General features: G+C 38.6%; 1 protein-coding gene across 5 annotated transcripts in view; it reads right to left on the reverse strand.

Annotated features, from left to right (window-relative positions):
- Positions 1–1,555: 1,555 nt before the first annotated feature.
- Positions 1,556–16,111, reverse strand: part of MIA2 (MIA SH3 domain ER export factor 2) — a 36,429-nt gene continuing 21,873 nt past the window's right edge. For 4 of the 5 annotated variants that reach the window (XM_048308508.1, XM_048308507.1, XM_048308510.1 and 1 more), the window contains 12 exons: positions 14,866–15,004; positions 13,157–13,258; positions 11,806–11,866; positions 11,453–11,488; positions 10,454–10,521; positions 9,800–9,882; positions 9,306–9,443; positions 7,631–7,783; positions 6,144–6,275; positions 3,582–3,658; positions 2,933–3,167; positions 1,556–2,121 (listed from right to left, as the gene is read on the reverse strand). In XM_048308508.1, the coding sequence (XP_048164465.1) occupies positions 1,970–2,121; positions 2,933–3,167; positions 3,582–3,658; positions 6,144–6,275; positions 7,631–7,783; positions 9,306–9,443; positions 9,800–9,882; positions 10,454–10,521; positions 11,453–11,488; positions 11,806–11,866; positions 13,157–13,258; positions 14,866–15,004 (1,376 nt within the window). In that variant the 3' untranslated portion in view covers positions 1,556–1,969. The remainder of the gene's footprint in view (positions 2,122–2,932; positions 3,168–3,581; positions 3,659–6,143; positions 6,276–7,630; positions 7,784–9,305; positions 9,444–9,799; positions 9,883–10,453; positions 10,522–11,452; positions 11,489–11,805; positions 11,867–13,156; positions 13,259–14,865; positions 15,005–16,111) is intronic. The other variant, XM_048308509.1, reaches the window with a different exon arrangement.

Consider the following 16,111-nt stretch of genomic DNA (forward strand, 5'->3'; position numbering starts at 1 on the left):
TTGCCTGCAGCTTCTGGTACCATTGTGGGCATAGAGTAGACTGTTTTGGTGGAGGAAGAATTTTTCAGTTAACTTAGAACAAATAGTTAACTCACACGGGGGAAATACTGTGTTTGCTCAGAAAACATAGATACATTCATGAATAGTTTTTGCAGCCTCTCAGGTCAGTTGGGCAAGGAATGAAAAAGGTTTCTGGGAGTGTTATCAGCCCAGGATTTCTGTGCAGGGGCAAGGCTGTATTTGGCAGTTTGGTTCTTCCTATGGCTGATGACAAGGGTAAAATGCAGTAATTCCTTTGAGAATCCTTGTGAAGTCTCTCAGGCAAACTCATAGCCACCAACTAATTGGCTAAAGTAATGCAACAGCCACATTGAACTACATGGTTAATTTAAGACTGATGATGCTTTAAAATGTCTCGTCAGAATCTGTCATTGAATCGCTGCAGTACAAAGGCTTATCGAAATGCTTCGAGGGCTAAACTAGAAGCAGAAAGGATAAAGAAATTGTAGGAATGAGCCATGGAAGAGTTCTACAGCTGAAAGAAGCCAATCTGGGGGTAATGGTAGGAGCAGGAGTACTGAGCTACAGGAGAAAATGCTCCCTTGGCAAACTCAACCTAAGCAATTACAAAAAAAAGTGGGCTGGAGTTTTTTCTTTGGTAACTTCTAATTATGGGGTGTGGTGGCAGCTGCATTTACATTAAAGCCTGAAACTGTGTGTTATGTGTGCCTGCATGCAGAGAATGGAGACTGGTGGTTGGACTGCTGCTGGGAGTTGGGGCTTGCCAAAACCAGTTTGCTTTTTTATCTGAGTCCCTTACCAAATGACTGCACTGAGTCCTTACACCTTTCCAAGTTGAAGCCAAACTGTCAGAACAGCCACCAGCTCCTAGCAGAAGTCTTTAGATTGTACAGTTGTCAGTAAAAGCAGCGCTTGGCTCTGTCCAGACCCAGCCTGGCACTGGTCAGGCGTGCCCTGGCTGCAGGTGGGGGCACTGTGCCTGCTGGGACAGCCGTTCCTGCCAGGGAAGCACCACATGGGAACCGCGCCTGAAGAGGTGAACGAGGTACCACAGCAAATGCTTTTATAGACACAAAGTTATTAATGCTGCAGTCTGCCACGTCCTTCTTGTACTTTTTAATTCTGCTTTTATCCTGCCCTGCATTTTCCAAATGCTGGTGTTAAAATCTGAAGCCTAATAAATTCATGTTGAGACCGTAAAAAGCACCCCTCCTATTAGTTTGCTGCACACATATATCTTCAAAGGCAAGGGCTGGGCTGTGCTTGAGCATCTCCTAGCTATGACTCCTTCCTCCCTGTACACATCTTCAATAACAAACACTACTCCACTCCAGCTTTTGAAGAGTGAGGGGAGAGTCGCTCAGCTTTTGTGCTGCCCCTTCCCCCTCAGTGTCGTGGCAGGAGAACTGCCATGTTGTAGAGCTTGAGAGCTGAAAGGTCACCGACAAGGTCACTGACAGAGGGGACTGGAGTGGAGAATCATGGTCATTCATCTTCACCTACTTCTATTGTACCAGGTTACCAGTGACATTGCTTTCATTTTTTGTAGCTTTTTATTAACCGTTTGATTTGTTTTCACATCCTATTCATAAAGCAGCAAGCATCACTTTTGGCATGCAGGAGCCTCCCTGTACAGCTCAACCAGGACAAAGCAGCTGGACTTTCACAATAAGGTTCACGTGATCTAATTTTATACACCTTTGAAGATATTATTCAAGTTAGAAATACTTAATTTAAAATGACTATTGTACAGTGGAAATCACTTATTCACAATATTCATAGTTATTTAATTCTTTATTTACAAAATACTATCCTGAGAATTTTCTCTATTAAGCTTCAATTTGAGCAAAGTAGTTTGTATAGACCTAAGTAACAATGGTTACTTAACATAAGGAAAAATGCCAGTAGGAGAGCACAAAGCTCGTTCAGGACATTCCCCAAATGACTGTCAAGTCTCCTGCTGTGGTTCTGGTTGTTCTACAGCTGATGGATTTGACTGAGATGGTTCAACTCTATTTTCAGGAGGAGGTGGTGGAGGCAAAAATCCAGGTCGTTGAGGTGGATAGTGAGGATAAGGTCTCATTGGAAATGGGTTTCTTACTGTGAGAGAATCAGAGTAGTCCAGTTAATATCAATCACAACAGGAAACATATACACCTGCTTCTCTTGCTGTCTTACTGCTCAGCTAGGCCTATCTAACTAGGAGTCACATGTCAGGATCCAAAGAGACACAGATGCCAGGAAGGATGAGGGCAAAACCATCACTTTTCTCAGTAGTTACCCACAACAGCCTCAAAGCAGCAGCCAGCCACTGCCAGCTCCTGGGCTGCCGCTGCCAACACCCCCTTCAGTCTGCCACAGCAGCCCTTACCTGCCACACCTTACAGATATTTTGGCAGATAAATGGCTTAGTTCTTCACACATACTCGGAGAACAGCAGGAGTCAGAAAGAAGCCCTGCAGTCTGACACTGACATCTTGCTCCAGTCATGCAAACTCAAAGGGAGAACAGTTGTTTTGGGACTGTGCCTTTGCAGGGCACCACCACACCTCAGAGCCAGAGGATGAAACTTTTAAGATTTATGTAAGGTGCAACTTCACAGGAAGAAAAGGATTAAGGTAACCACCTACTTGCTTTCCTACCCCACAAAAAGAATCCTTTAAATGCTGAACAGTACATGTAGGTGTATTTTCCAGCAAAAGCTAGTGTTTGTAAAAACATCAAGACGAGCTGTTGTGAAAAAGGAAGTGTACAACACAATGAACCTTAATCAGAAAAGATGCTCCCTGCTAGCTGAATTAAGAAGTAGTGTGTGCAAATATGTGCACATCCACCCAGTGTGGTAACTCACTACCTGCACAAAGCACTCCCATGCATCAATTTGAAACAAATGCTGGCAAAAGCCACGTACTTGGCAGCGGAGGGCGCGGAGGCCCAAAGTCTCGTACTGGAAAGCATTCCCGTGGCCCGTACATGCCAGCAGGAGGAGGGGGAGGAAAAGGAGGTCCTCGTCTCATGAAAGGTACTGGTGGTGCTCTAGGATCCACAGGCATCAATGGAGGTCTGACTGGAGGGAAAGGCAGGGGTGCAAACCCTGAAATGACAGCTTCACTTTCAGGTGCCAGCGACTGATCGGGGAGCAAGTTCTGCAACACGAGGAAACCAGGGAAGTTAGTGGAGGGAAAGGGAACCTCTCCAGTCCCATCAGGCCTGCTTCCATGTAGGTGTGACACTAGCTCAGGCCTAGTTCCAGCTCTGCCTTAGCTGCAGCATAATCCCGAGCAAGGCTATCTATGTGTACTGACCATCCACTTGACCATAGCTTCATATTTTGGGATATAATTAATTTTCAACAGGGACTATATTAGTAATACATCAAAATTAATTCACAAGGCAATAAGTGCTGTGATAAAGTATACATATAATTTTATAATTTGCACTGCAGAGTGCAATATAATGTGACCAATGGACTACAGACAAATGTTTCTGGTTTTTGCAGAAAATTAAAGCGTCTTTAAATCAAGCTGCTCTTTAGCTACTTTAGCTCTTTAGCTACTTACACTAAAGTTAGAATGATCCTTCATCCCATCTCCACTTGGTTCTGTTTGTGGACTATGTTCTGAAGATGTCTGTCCATCTGTATGTAAAAGTTAAATTATTCAGTGCTGATCTCTTTCTCTCCACCAATTTCAGTAAGTTTTTTTGACATCAGGATAGATAGGCAACAAAACCAACAGCAAGTAGCAGTTCAATTTTCCCCCTCCCTCTGACTAATAGTTTATTTCTTTGGTAAACCCCACGCTGGGAATGGCTGTGCTATCATAGACTCTTGGCACAGAGCTTGACACAAATCCAAATCAAGTATGACAAAAACCAATTCCCTCCTTGGCTGACAAATTTCAAGAAGACTTCCAGAACTACCTCAGTTTTGGACAAGCAGTCAGGAATTAATAGTAGTAATAATAATAATAATAATAATAATCCTCTCATTTGCCTTACTTTATAAGTAAAGAGAGAAATAGAAACTTCAGTGTTTTTACTTTTAAACTTTACTGGGAACAAGTATTTTCTATAACAACTGGAGAAAATTATTAAAGGAAATTGTCAGAGAGTAGAATCTGACTGGATATAAATATACTAAATATATACACTAAAACCACTTTCTTTTAACAAACAAACAAACAAACAACCCCCCAAACCTGGGATTTGAAGTATATTGCTTTCTTACACTTCAGCTTGAATAGATATACTAAAAACCACCAGACCAAAACAAGACTTCTAACTAGTGACTGAATTTTTATGTGCATATTGTATTTCACTTCTTGAAAGCAAACAAAGGTTTTTTCTCAATGAACAGATAGGTCTTTTCAAAACTCTAAATTACTTGTCATTTCAAGCAGGCCCTGCCTCATTGATGATATTGTTACTTAATCTAAAACAGTTCAACTCCTATGTCACACAGAGAATATTCATGCCTTGGTATTTAGGTTGCATAACACTTTCCATTTTAGGTCCTTGTGAAGTTGCTCACAAACTCTGCCAGCCTTTAACTCTTCTTTCTGACAAGAAGCTTCCTGCCCCAGGTACCTCCTCAAGTGAAGAGTTTTTATAACTTGCCACCCCAGCTTAGGAAAATCCGTATTATTTTGTTCACTTTAAATAACATTTTGATCATCTTCCTAAGAAGTGTAACTTGTTCACTCTTAATGAGTGGGAGCCTTGATTTCAGTACTGTGAGATACTCTGATGTTCTTAAATCAGATATGCTGGATGGGCTGGTTTTTGTGTGGTTGGTTTTTTAATTGAAGGGTTTTTTTTACAAATACTCACCCAAGTTTAGTGAAATTATGTGCCTGTAAAGAGCAACATTCACACATGCTTAATGACCTGTTAAACACTGGCAACAGGGTTATCCAAAACCCTGGTGCCATTACTGCAGTTTAGAATCGCCCAAGAACTGAATACAACATTTAAAAAAATAAATTAATTGTTGCTTGGCAGTGCCTGAAGAAAGGGGTAAAAAGGGACGCAGTAAGCAAGTGCAAAGACCAGTGCACCTCTCCTGTCCTTCAGTCAGCAGCCAGGTTCTAGAAGAAAGGCCTCTGTGGAACATGAAGTATTAGAAAGCAGAAGTGAAACAGACAGAAAGCTTGGGAAAAAGGGAAGGTCAGTAGCTGCACAGGGAAGAACTATCTTCCAGTAAAGAACGATTCACTTTGAAACCTGAACCTTCAACCTGAAACTAGATTCAGCATTCCCTGTTCTCACAACTGTGACACCAAGCAGCAAAGGTGCCAGAAATGGTGCAAGGGAGATGGTAACTTCCTACTGTCAGTAACTGAGTCCTGGGTGGTGAAGTTTCTATTGGGAATTTAATGGCTTCACCTCGCTGATGAATCAGACACATGTGACTTACCAGGGCATTACATAAAGACAAAAAATGCTTAATAAGTAATAAGCTTTTAAGCTGTCAGTGATAAGGTCTCAGTGACCAAAACTTTGCCTATGAGCTTCTGGCAGTTTCCAGGTGTCACAAACTAAAATATATGTAATTGGCCTATTCAAAACTAGTGGGTCAGTGAAAGGTGTGATTAAATTGGAGGCAACTGCACTGTGAACTACAAAAAGCTGCCAGTATAGTCAACAGTTTGAAGGAAGAGGTCTCAGGACGTTCCACCTCCATGCACCAAGCCAGTGGACACTTGAACAGTTGGCTGTTTCTGTTTCACTCTTTGTGAGTCTAACCCTTTCTAACTTTACCAAGTGTGGCATGGAAATTCAAGTATGGGTTTGTGATGTTTTAATGCTGTGATGAGCCTCATGGGAGGGACCAAACAGACTCTAAACCAATTATGAGTGGTCAACACACAGAACAGTGAGGGCAGACCAAAAAAATACCTCATGACTGCCATTCATGGAATCCCACCCACCTGTCAGCAGGGAGGGCTGTTGCTCTAATAGGGAATGGCTGCAGCAAGGCCAGCAGGTGTTAAAATGTTTTCTACACAATGGAACCTCAGATCTGTGATAGCTATAAACCTGTCCTCTTGCCACAGCTGACTGTGCACAGTCAGTTTACACTGAGATTTTCCATTTTAGAGTATCATGGAAGCAGTTCCCACCTGTTTTATCAAAAGACTGCACATTGTAAGTTCGTAGTTCTGCTGGTCCAGAAAGTCTTCCAGTATTTGGAGGATTAGGGAAAAATCTCTCTTGTCTTCGAGCAGGAAGAACTGGATCAGCATAAGGCTCACCTAACATTGAAGAAATCACAAAACAGGTCTGTGAAGGTTTATTCCTCGCATTCCACGTAATTTTAGACCAGAAAGATTCTCTGGTATCTTACGCTCTTGTAAATATACAAAGTATCTATTAATCAGGGTGAGCAAACAAACCTTAAATAACCCAAACAGAAGAATCCCACCAAGTATATCCAGTATCTTATGTTTCTAAAGAGCTGCAAAAGAGAAAGTTCACTGGTTTTTGGTTTAACATACAGCAGAATTTTGAAAGCTAAGATTGCCTAAGTTATAAACAGTGTTCCCTTGAAACAAAGGTCCAGCAAAGAAGATTGAAGACAAAATAAGGTACTGTATGTTTTAAGCCATTCTTAGGTAAGAATGCTGTTTTCCATTACTGCTGCAATATGTTCCCACCAACTTGCTGGCATCAGATCTAGCAATCCATCATGCAGCTACAAGACAAACTGTATCTGTGAGATCCAAGTGCAAAGGTGGGCTAAGAACACCAAGGAAAGGCCAAGAAAACAAGACTACCCCTCTGCAGTATCCTGTCATCAGACCAGACCTGCCAAATGAGAAACTACATCCTGAGAGGACCGTGAGTTCTACCACCAGGCTTTCACACAGATCTGGTATTGCTTGCTGCAGTAATAACTGAGGTACTGCAAGGTACCTTCATCTGTGTACATTACCAGAATTTTTATTTTCTCTAAACTTTTAACATTTTTTCTTTTTCATTACAGGTATCCAGGAAGGTTGTCCATCCCCCCAAGTTTTTACTTCAGAAATATCAGCAGAATCCTCTTTAACTCATCTCTGCCTTCCCTGAATGGTAATGTGCAATACAGATGTTTAGCTAAAGAAGTGAGAGTGAAGACTGATTTTGCTGCTGTTAATCATTGAAGAGACAGTATCAACAGGAAAACATGTGCCAGACAGGATGAATGTACCATGGTACTCCTGTACTATTAATATAAATGGGGTCTTTTTGTAAAACAGTATTTTTCAACATTACCTAGTTTTTATTTAAATAAATTAAAACTTTTTACTTCTCTGATCTTTTATTAACTATCCAGCCCAGACAGGCCTTTTGATACACTACACAGACTCCCAGTAAAATGACGAACCCAAACAGTTGATTTTCCCCTGGTAATACCAACGTGTATTTAAAAGATAGCAGAGAAGTGCAAGTGAACCCCACTGTTAAAGAAGAGGAAAAAAACTGCTGTTAGAAAAACCCAGTTTGGTTGCATGTGCAGGTCCAAGAAAACACCTAATATTTTTAAACCCAAAATACTTACATATGTACACTGCAAGTCAGTAGCTCCCCTTTTCCATGGATACAGTAGCTAAGCAGAGTTTTATACCTGGTGGAGGCAGAATTATCCTGCGTTCTCTTTCCCAAGGAGGAGACAGGGATCCAGTATCTGATGGTGGTCTGTGGGGATCAGTCAATCTATCAGAATTCAGCTCTCCTCTTTCACTACCAGCTTCGTACACGGCAGTTGGTCCTCTGGATCCTAATCGAAGAAATCAGGTAGTTATTCACCCTTGTATTTTAAATCCTCTGCTATGGCTTTCCTCATTAAGTCTGGAAATAGTGAAACAAATCATGGAGTGCCAACACTGTCAGGACACAAGAGGCGCGCGGCTCCACAAGGCTCTCCAGCTGTGTGCTGATGACCAGTTATGTCCACGAGAGGTGTTTAAAGGTGTGCAATGAAAAGCTCTTAGTTCAACAACAGCACAACAGAGAGGACCTGCAATGCTTTCTAAAAAACTCATAGTTTCGCAAGTTTCAGTTAATTTGAATCAGAAACTAGTACCTCCATGATAAATAATCTTCTCAGGGATAAAATCCTGCTGCTAATCAAACTGAAAATTACCATGCTGAGAGTTAATACCGGTATCATAAAACACCCATCTGGATTCAGCACTCTTCTGGTTCTTTCTAATTCTTTATTCAAGAAGAATAATAAAACTAAACCAAACAAAAAAACCCCGCTAAAGCCAGGTCAACACGTAATCAAGTGCAAGAAAAACTGTAAAAATGAGTGATTTTAGATTGCCAGCTTCCTTTAAAACAGACTGGGTCTGAAAAATTACAGAAATACTGAATTCTGCTATCATACTCTAATTCTCCGTGCTAAAATTCAACTTACAACTTGAAGCCATTGTGTGTCTTGTGCACTGTGAGATAAGTACTATAATTGCGCTTATAGAAACCCTTATAGGAGAGACATTTGGACATATTTCCCACTAATTAATACAGGCTTCAATAGGTGTAATGGTAAAAATAAATTAAACAGTAGCTTCTTTGTTACCTGTAACAGATGCTGAACTTCACTCAAGCATTTTTCTACACTGCTTCCACCAACATCAAAAATATGAATGGAGAGTATTTTTTTCCCTTACAACCCATTCCACCCCAGCTTACTTTCACCTACTCCTGAATCTCTGAATTGTACTCCTTACACACAAACTTCCTGGTCCCTTCTATCAGCAGGGAAGAAATACTCTCTGCTGATTCTGCTGCTTCAAATTTAGAACAAAGGGAAGGGAAACAATTTACTGAACCAGTAACTTTCTAGTACCACAACCCCCAATAAAACTACCTTATATTTTTGACAACATTCTCTCACTGACTGTAGACCAATGAAATGGAAGGGGCAGTATTCTTTCTTCAGAAAACTAACTGACTCTCTTTTACTTTAAAATCATGTTTATTTCAGCAGAACCCCATCTTTCCAAGAAATAGAAGACAACTGATAAGTCTAGCTTTTCACTTTTCTTAATTTATGTTTTTAAAGTGAATCCACTGACCAACCTATCAAAAACAACTAGATTTTCAACTGTACTGTTACACATTAAACAGCTTTAGAAGGAAGCTGAAAAACAGGAAGAGTTTGTCCAATTAACTATTTATGTTGAATTGGTTGTTTTAATACTTTTTGTCACCAACAAGAGGAAAAGGTGTGACAGGTTTGTAGGAGAGGAGAGAGAAATCCAGAATAGATAAATTTTCAAGTTTAAGAATTGTACCTCTTCCTCCTCCTCCTCCTCCACCTGGAAGCATAGGTGAAAGCCTTAAAGGACCCTCCAATAAAGTTGGAGGGGAAAGAAAAGTTCTTGTTTCAGATGAAGGCCGGCCCATTGGTGAGGGTCCATACGGGGAATGCTCTGGAACAGTTAAAACAAAATGCTCAAGTTCACAATACTTAGTTCAGCAAACTGTATAAATAACTTCTCAGGTGAACTTAAAAACCAAACTGTGTAACTGAAATGAAAATTGTGCTCTAATTACCATGTGTAACATATTCCCAGTCTACTCTCATCAATACTACAGATGCTCTTAGTTTCAACAAAATACTTGACGTGACCTAGAGTCACTTATGACCCAATTTTTTTTTATAAATGACTGGTATTTGTACATACACATGGCCAAGATAGTTTCAAACAATGACATAGGTGTGGTCTTGGGAAACAAAACCATAAACCAAAATAATTAGGCTCTATTTTACAATTCAGTACTGTACCTCTGCCAAATGGTCTCATTGGAACATCGAGAGCATAAGGGTCTTTTTCTAAAAGCTCAAGTTTAAATTCTGCTTCAGTTAATCTGCAAAGAGACAACAAGTAAGTAGTACGTGACCAAGAAATGCAAAAGCTTTACCAGACTACATTGTTTACTGCCAGGCTTTCTACCTAACTGGTTAAATGAAGCATGGTATTTTATTTTATTCCCTAAATAAATAAGAGAGAGGATGTCACAGTACAAGTATTAGTTAACCTCACACCTGAAGTTCCTCTCAACTATGACCAACTGTTAATTCAGCATCAACTTCTGAGATAAGCTGTAAAATCATAAGGTAATCATGACATCTGGCTGATATATTCTTACTTGAAACAAACAAATAAACAAACAATACCCCCCCCCAGCATTTGTGTTCTAGTAGTACATTCTGCTTCTTTCCTGAAGTATTTCAATACTTCACATAGTTCCTAAGTTCTTACTTTCTTGCATGTCATAATTACAGGAAAGCTCAAGAGACTCCCTTTCAGAACTCGAATTGGACACTGATCTCTCTGCCCTGTTTGGGCCACAATTCATTAACAGAAAACATCAAACTGCTTAAATCCAAAACATACCAAACTGCATTTCTTTAGGAGTAGATGAGGACTGCACTTACTTTTGTCTGTTATGTGCATTTTCTTTTTTTATATCATTGAGGTGTCTTTCAGCTGCTCGGGCTGTCAGCTTTGGGGAAGGACAAAAATCAGATGCTTAGATATTGCTATTTATTGATTAAGTGCTCCATAAATATGACAGTTCCTAGACCCAAGACATTCTGTGTGAAGTGTATGGACTGCATTTTCACAAGATATGACTCGTGTATGGAGCCTCATGTACATCAGCAAATGACATTAGCAGCTCTACAACCCAAATTTTTGAGGGATGATAAGGCTTTCCTGCAGGTTCCTAAAACTCCAGAAATTAAATTCTCTGGCTATAGCTGCTTTGAAGCACCTACAGAAGATTTAAAGTCTTAAATTCTATGTAAGAAAGTTTTATTTTAAAATCAGATACATAACATCTCTGGAATTATGACTACAAAGCACCATAGCTTTTAGCAGGAATTTATCTCAGATATTCTGGGAAAGTGAAGAATGTATTAGTCAGGAGATATTTTAAATTTTCCTGTTTGGGGAAAAAAAAGGCAAAAATGGATTTTGTAGAAACACTCTTAGGAAGTTGTCAATGGAACATACTGTTCTCACAGGACATAACATCTTCTACTTGGAGATAAAAGAAGGAACGTACACCCAAAGAAAATATCAAAATGGCATTGAAACAAGGCCAAAAGCTTCCATTAGCAAAATGTCACACATTTGTTATATGGTGTCATGTTCTTCCAGTGGATTTATTGCTGTAAAAAATGATGTAAGATTATCATTCTACTGTGTTCGTAAGTATCCAGCTTAATTTTTCCAACTATTTTATACAACAGAAGTATTTTTAACAGGCTTTTGTGTATTTCTGCAAGAAATCCATATGTTCAAAAGTGAAAGGTTAGAGATAATTTTGATAAGCTGTTTTTAGTAAAAAACAAAAAGTGATAAAGCAAGCTTTTCAAATAATGAAAAATGAAGACACACAAAACTCAGAAAATTAAGTATTTAGAACTTACCCAATTATCATGAGCTTTTTTCTCATGTGAAGTAATCTGAAAGAGAAGATTCATTATTCATCTAAAACCCCTAACTTATGATTATATGCTCTTTTTTATAAATTTAATATGTGTGGATAATTTATAATGAGACACCTAAACTGAAAATTCAACTTTTCAATAGTTATCTGGTGATCTCTGCTATGAAATTGTGTCAGTCAAAACCAGATGACATTAAGAAGAGGAGGGGGAGGCAAAACTAGACACGCAACAAAGCCAAGCCAAATAGAGTTCACAAGCTAACAGCAAGTGGTATTCCAGTTGCAGTAACATCCCTCCTACTGGCATAGATGTTGTCACAATGCACAAAGTACCTGATTCTCATAAGAACGAATGGTTCTCTCCAGCTCTTCTTCAAGATCCTTTGCTCGCTCCCTGTTACAAAATGAGGATTTATGATATTGCAATAAAATATGCAGGGAAGTTTTGAATACAATAAACTCAACGGTAGCCACAAGGTGTAATTAAGATTTTCTTTATCCAAAAGACAATATTGTCACTTAGGCCCATGGGATACATAAAAATTATTCTAACAGTGGAAATTCTAGGCCTTACATTACTGCACCCAGGAATGTAAACAAGAGAGCAGAACCCAAACCCCAACAGAGCCCCAACTTTTCATGGTTGGTGATGTTTCCAATATAAAGGCTATCCTTCCTCACATGCCCTACCAGCCAGCCTCACCCAGCTCAGCACAGGAACTGATGTGGCTGGAGCACCACATTGTCACAGGCTACCAGTCAGTCCTGAGGGACAGTCACCTGCACCGAAGTTACTTCAAGACCACATGTATGATGCCACCTTTGCTGCCAGCTGCCCTGTGCACAGTCTCTCTAGGTTCTACACTCTCTCAGCAGGTGGGCCAAAGACACAGACATTGCTTAGTTATACTCAATTTGCAATTAGGATGCCTACAAAGTCCATGTTCTGAATAAATCAGGAAGGGTGAATTATGCCTTCCTTATGAATACTGAAGAATGTCCAAAAGAAAGAATTATCTAATTAACTCCTCAGGAAGCATTGACAGCTATTCAGTTAGACCTAATACTCCCACAAACACTGAAGTAAGATGGCAAATATACGTTACATATTGAAAAATTATGCCACAGCTAGAGAAAATGCAGAAAAAACCCAGAGGTGCACAGCTGGTGAAACAAACCCAGAGCAAAGCAGTTAAAAAACAGCTACAGCAAATATTCACCCATGACAATATTTTAGTAAAGAATTTCTAAGCAACAGGACTGTTTGACAAGCTTTGAGATACAGAAATAGAATACTATAACTATACAGCATAAATGTTAGCTCTGCAGGAAAACTGAACATTCCATTTATTTCACAACATTCTCTTAACTATGTGTTTTTACCTTTGTTCAGTAAGGGGAACTAGATTAGAGACCCACTTCTACCACACCATTAAAGCTAATGTATCAGTACAATTAGCATTCTAATGGAAGAGAAGTTGCCATAATCTTCAACACTCAGATGCTTTAACGAAGTAAAACCACCCTTAGTCTGTATGATTACACACAAACTAGCATCTAACACACACGCACTACAAAGAAACTGGAAGAAAATACATTTGCTTATGCTGTGGTTTTTTTAAATCTCTATTGCTCTTTCTCCACTTTGGAACAAGTGATTACAGCAACTACAATCTGCAATTACCTGTAGCTGTTAAGTTCTTCAGCAGCATGAATAATTTTTTCATCTACTTTAGAAAGCTTTTCTTCCTTCTGTAGACGTTCCCTCTCTTCTACTGTCAACCTCCTTTAAACAAAATTCAAAAACTATGGTTAACTGTGTTTCAAGACAACAATTTTGAAAGCAGCCAGAAATCATATCAAACAAACTAAAACCCCAACTACACTAATGGTCAATGATTTGTTCTGGTATTTTCTAAAAATAATTTTCTAGAGGAAAAAAAGATTGTTACTAGCTGTTTTTTAAAAAAAAGTCTTTCCAGGTCCCTCTTTTTATCTTTATGCCTTATTGGGCACTACAGAAGAGAAAACTCATATACTCCAGTCCATAAATTATGGACAAGGTAGTTCTGCAGAACACACGTGAATAATAGTGCTGCATACACCCCTGAATGGATAAACTGGTCATTTTCCTGGGAACAGCAGTCCTTAGCAATCAAGTTGTCTAAATCATGGATTTCGTGAACATGATTTAAATTTCTTTTCTACTCAATCATTTCCTACTTTTTCATTTCCCCTGTTTGAACAGACCCAGTTTTCAGAAGATGCCTTAATTAATTCTAAATCTTTTTTGTGCTGCTACATCACCACACCAGCTTCTCCCCACTCCTTTTCGGCTTTTCTAAAACTCTTTGACTAGCAGCATACATTTTCTGAGTTTTAGTGAGGCATTTTTAAATATCATCCACAGTCTTCTTTCTGCCTGCTTATCGTATCTTCTTTTTAACAGGTTCCTTCCCACTCCCTCCTTGCTCTTTTTTAAAAATCAAAATGTTAATGTAGTGATTTCTAGGGTTTGTTGCATCTACAAAGAGGCTAAATATCTACACAAATATATATGTTACAGAGCAGATTACTGAAAGTAATACTTTAAAAAGGTCCTGCATACTGCTCAGTACAGGATCTAGTCTTGTGCTGATTCTCTTGCTGCCTTCAAGATTATGCCCACTCTTCAAAGAAATAATTTCTGACTACTGAAACTGTAATTTTACCATCATGCCCTAAAATGATGTGCCCTGCTGCCACACACACTTCTGAAGGTTAGTACATGCTCTGGACCAATCAACTTTAATTTCTAGTCCTAAACATATTTCTGATTTCAATCACTCAGGTCATAATCCCTACCAACACCCCGACTGTGAGGCAGATAGTACAGCCTTCATATTCTGGTTTTCTTGGTGAGGAAAGCCTGATTCACAAGGGTTTTATGTTGCTTATCAACAAGAGCTTGCCTACATTTTACGTTTAGTTTTATATATATCTCATCATTCCTGTGACATTCCTTGCTCTCTCTATTACATAAAATATATCTCACAGTTAAAGCACCTACTGATTTTCTTTCACTTTGACACGTATTACATCATAAAATAATTTAAATAAAGAAAAAATAATAAAGCTTTCCTACTTTAATTGCCTTGTTTCATAGATTAAAAATCTGTTACTTCTTTGTTTCTATACTTGATTGTGGAAAAGCCCTAAAATGAATTGTTTCATGGAAACAGCTTCTATAAACTACTGTAATTACAAATGCACATGGAAGTGTAATAAATTGTCTTCACAATTCAGAAAATTCTGGAGAGTAGTATTCACACTTTCAATAATTTTCAGTCCCCCAAATCAGAGTTACATTCAAATCAAACAGCAAGCATTGAACTTAAGAAGAGGAACCAGCACCTGTGTAGTTTCATTTCATTTTCTTGATAAAGCTCAGTCATTACTTTAAGTTTCTGCTGAAGCTTTTGAACTTCACTTTCAAAACATTCATTTTCAGACCGCAAGGAAGCTTGTTGACTTTGAAGGTTTTCTATGCGTTCTGACAAATTTAGAAATAATTATATTGAGATAACACATTGGCAATATTTTAGTACACAAAAACTCTGTAAAAACCTAAATGTTGATTTAGTAACATAAGAAATAATGTTATTGTAATTCAACATACGACACAAAATGAGAAACCAGCAACTATACTCTCCACCTGCCCCAAAGTGCAGCCCTGCACGCGTATCAGGCCTTTGCTCCAAACCAGTGCAGTTTTGTAATTCAGAATCTAAATTTTCATTTAGGGCTCTTATTATTGTAATTGTTCGACTAAAAAAGTAAAACTAGTACCATCATATGCTCTTGCAGATTTACCCACACAAGGTCTTCCCCAACAGCCTGAATGGGTAACTCAGATTCGTCAAACTACCTTCATCTTTCCAAACTGACCTCAAAGTCATGTTTCTTTTCCTGTTTACTATTCCTGTGCCTCTTTTCAAGAAATAAAACAAAGCTTCAACTAAGTTTGAATACCTTTATGGGACAGAGCTACAGTCAATTTGGAGAACACACTTGCACAAGGAATATGTTTAAAGGACTGTAAGAAACCAAAAAAACAGTCTTACAGAGCATTTCACCACCCAAATATCAAAGCAGTATGTTCATATGTGATGCCTACTCTGCCAGCTATGATTATGAAAGCAATAGCTAATTACAGGTTTTAATTTGAATTAAAGTGGCTTTCATTTCATAAGGTTTAATTCAGTATGTCCTACACAACAATGGAAAAAAACCAGAGCAAGATGCTTTTAGGTTCAATTCTCTAAATGCAGTACTTTATATTTTAAGGATTGATCTTGTACCCATTACAAACTAACTATAATTAAGCTACCCTTTTAATAGATGGTTTTAAAATTTAGATTAAAACTCCACTGTTTCATGTCCAGAAATTATGTAAAGGAGGTATTAGCTATTTATTAACATAACTTTGCTCTTGTATTTTAAGATTCTATATCTTAATAGCTACAGAATATTCCAACAGAGTACAACCAAACTTGCAACTTCGATTACTCTACGTCTAAAATCATGTATTTAAAATAGCTAAGCAACTTGAAACATGAATTTTAAAAATCAAGTAGTTGTTAATGTAAACTTAATTCAG

Source organism: Corvus hawaiiensis, chromosome 6 (assembly GCF_020740725.1).
Source record: "Corvus hawaiiensis isolate bCorHaw1 chromosome 6, bCorHaw1.pri.cur, whole genome shotgun sequence".
NCBI lineage: Eukaryota > Metazoa > Chordata > Aves > Passeriformes > Corvidae > Corvus > Corvus hawaiiensis.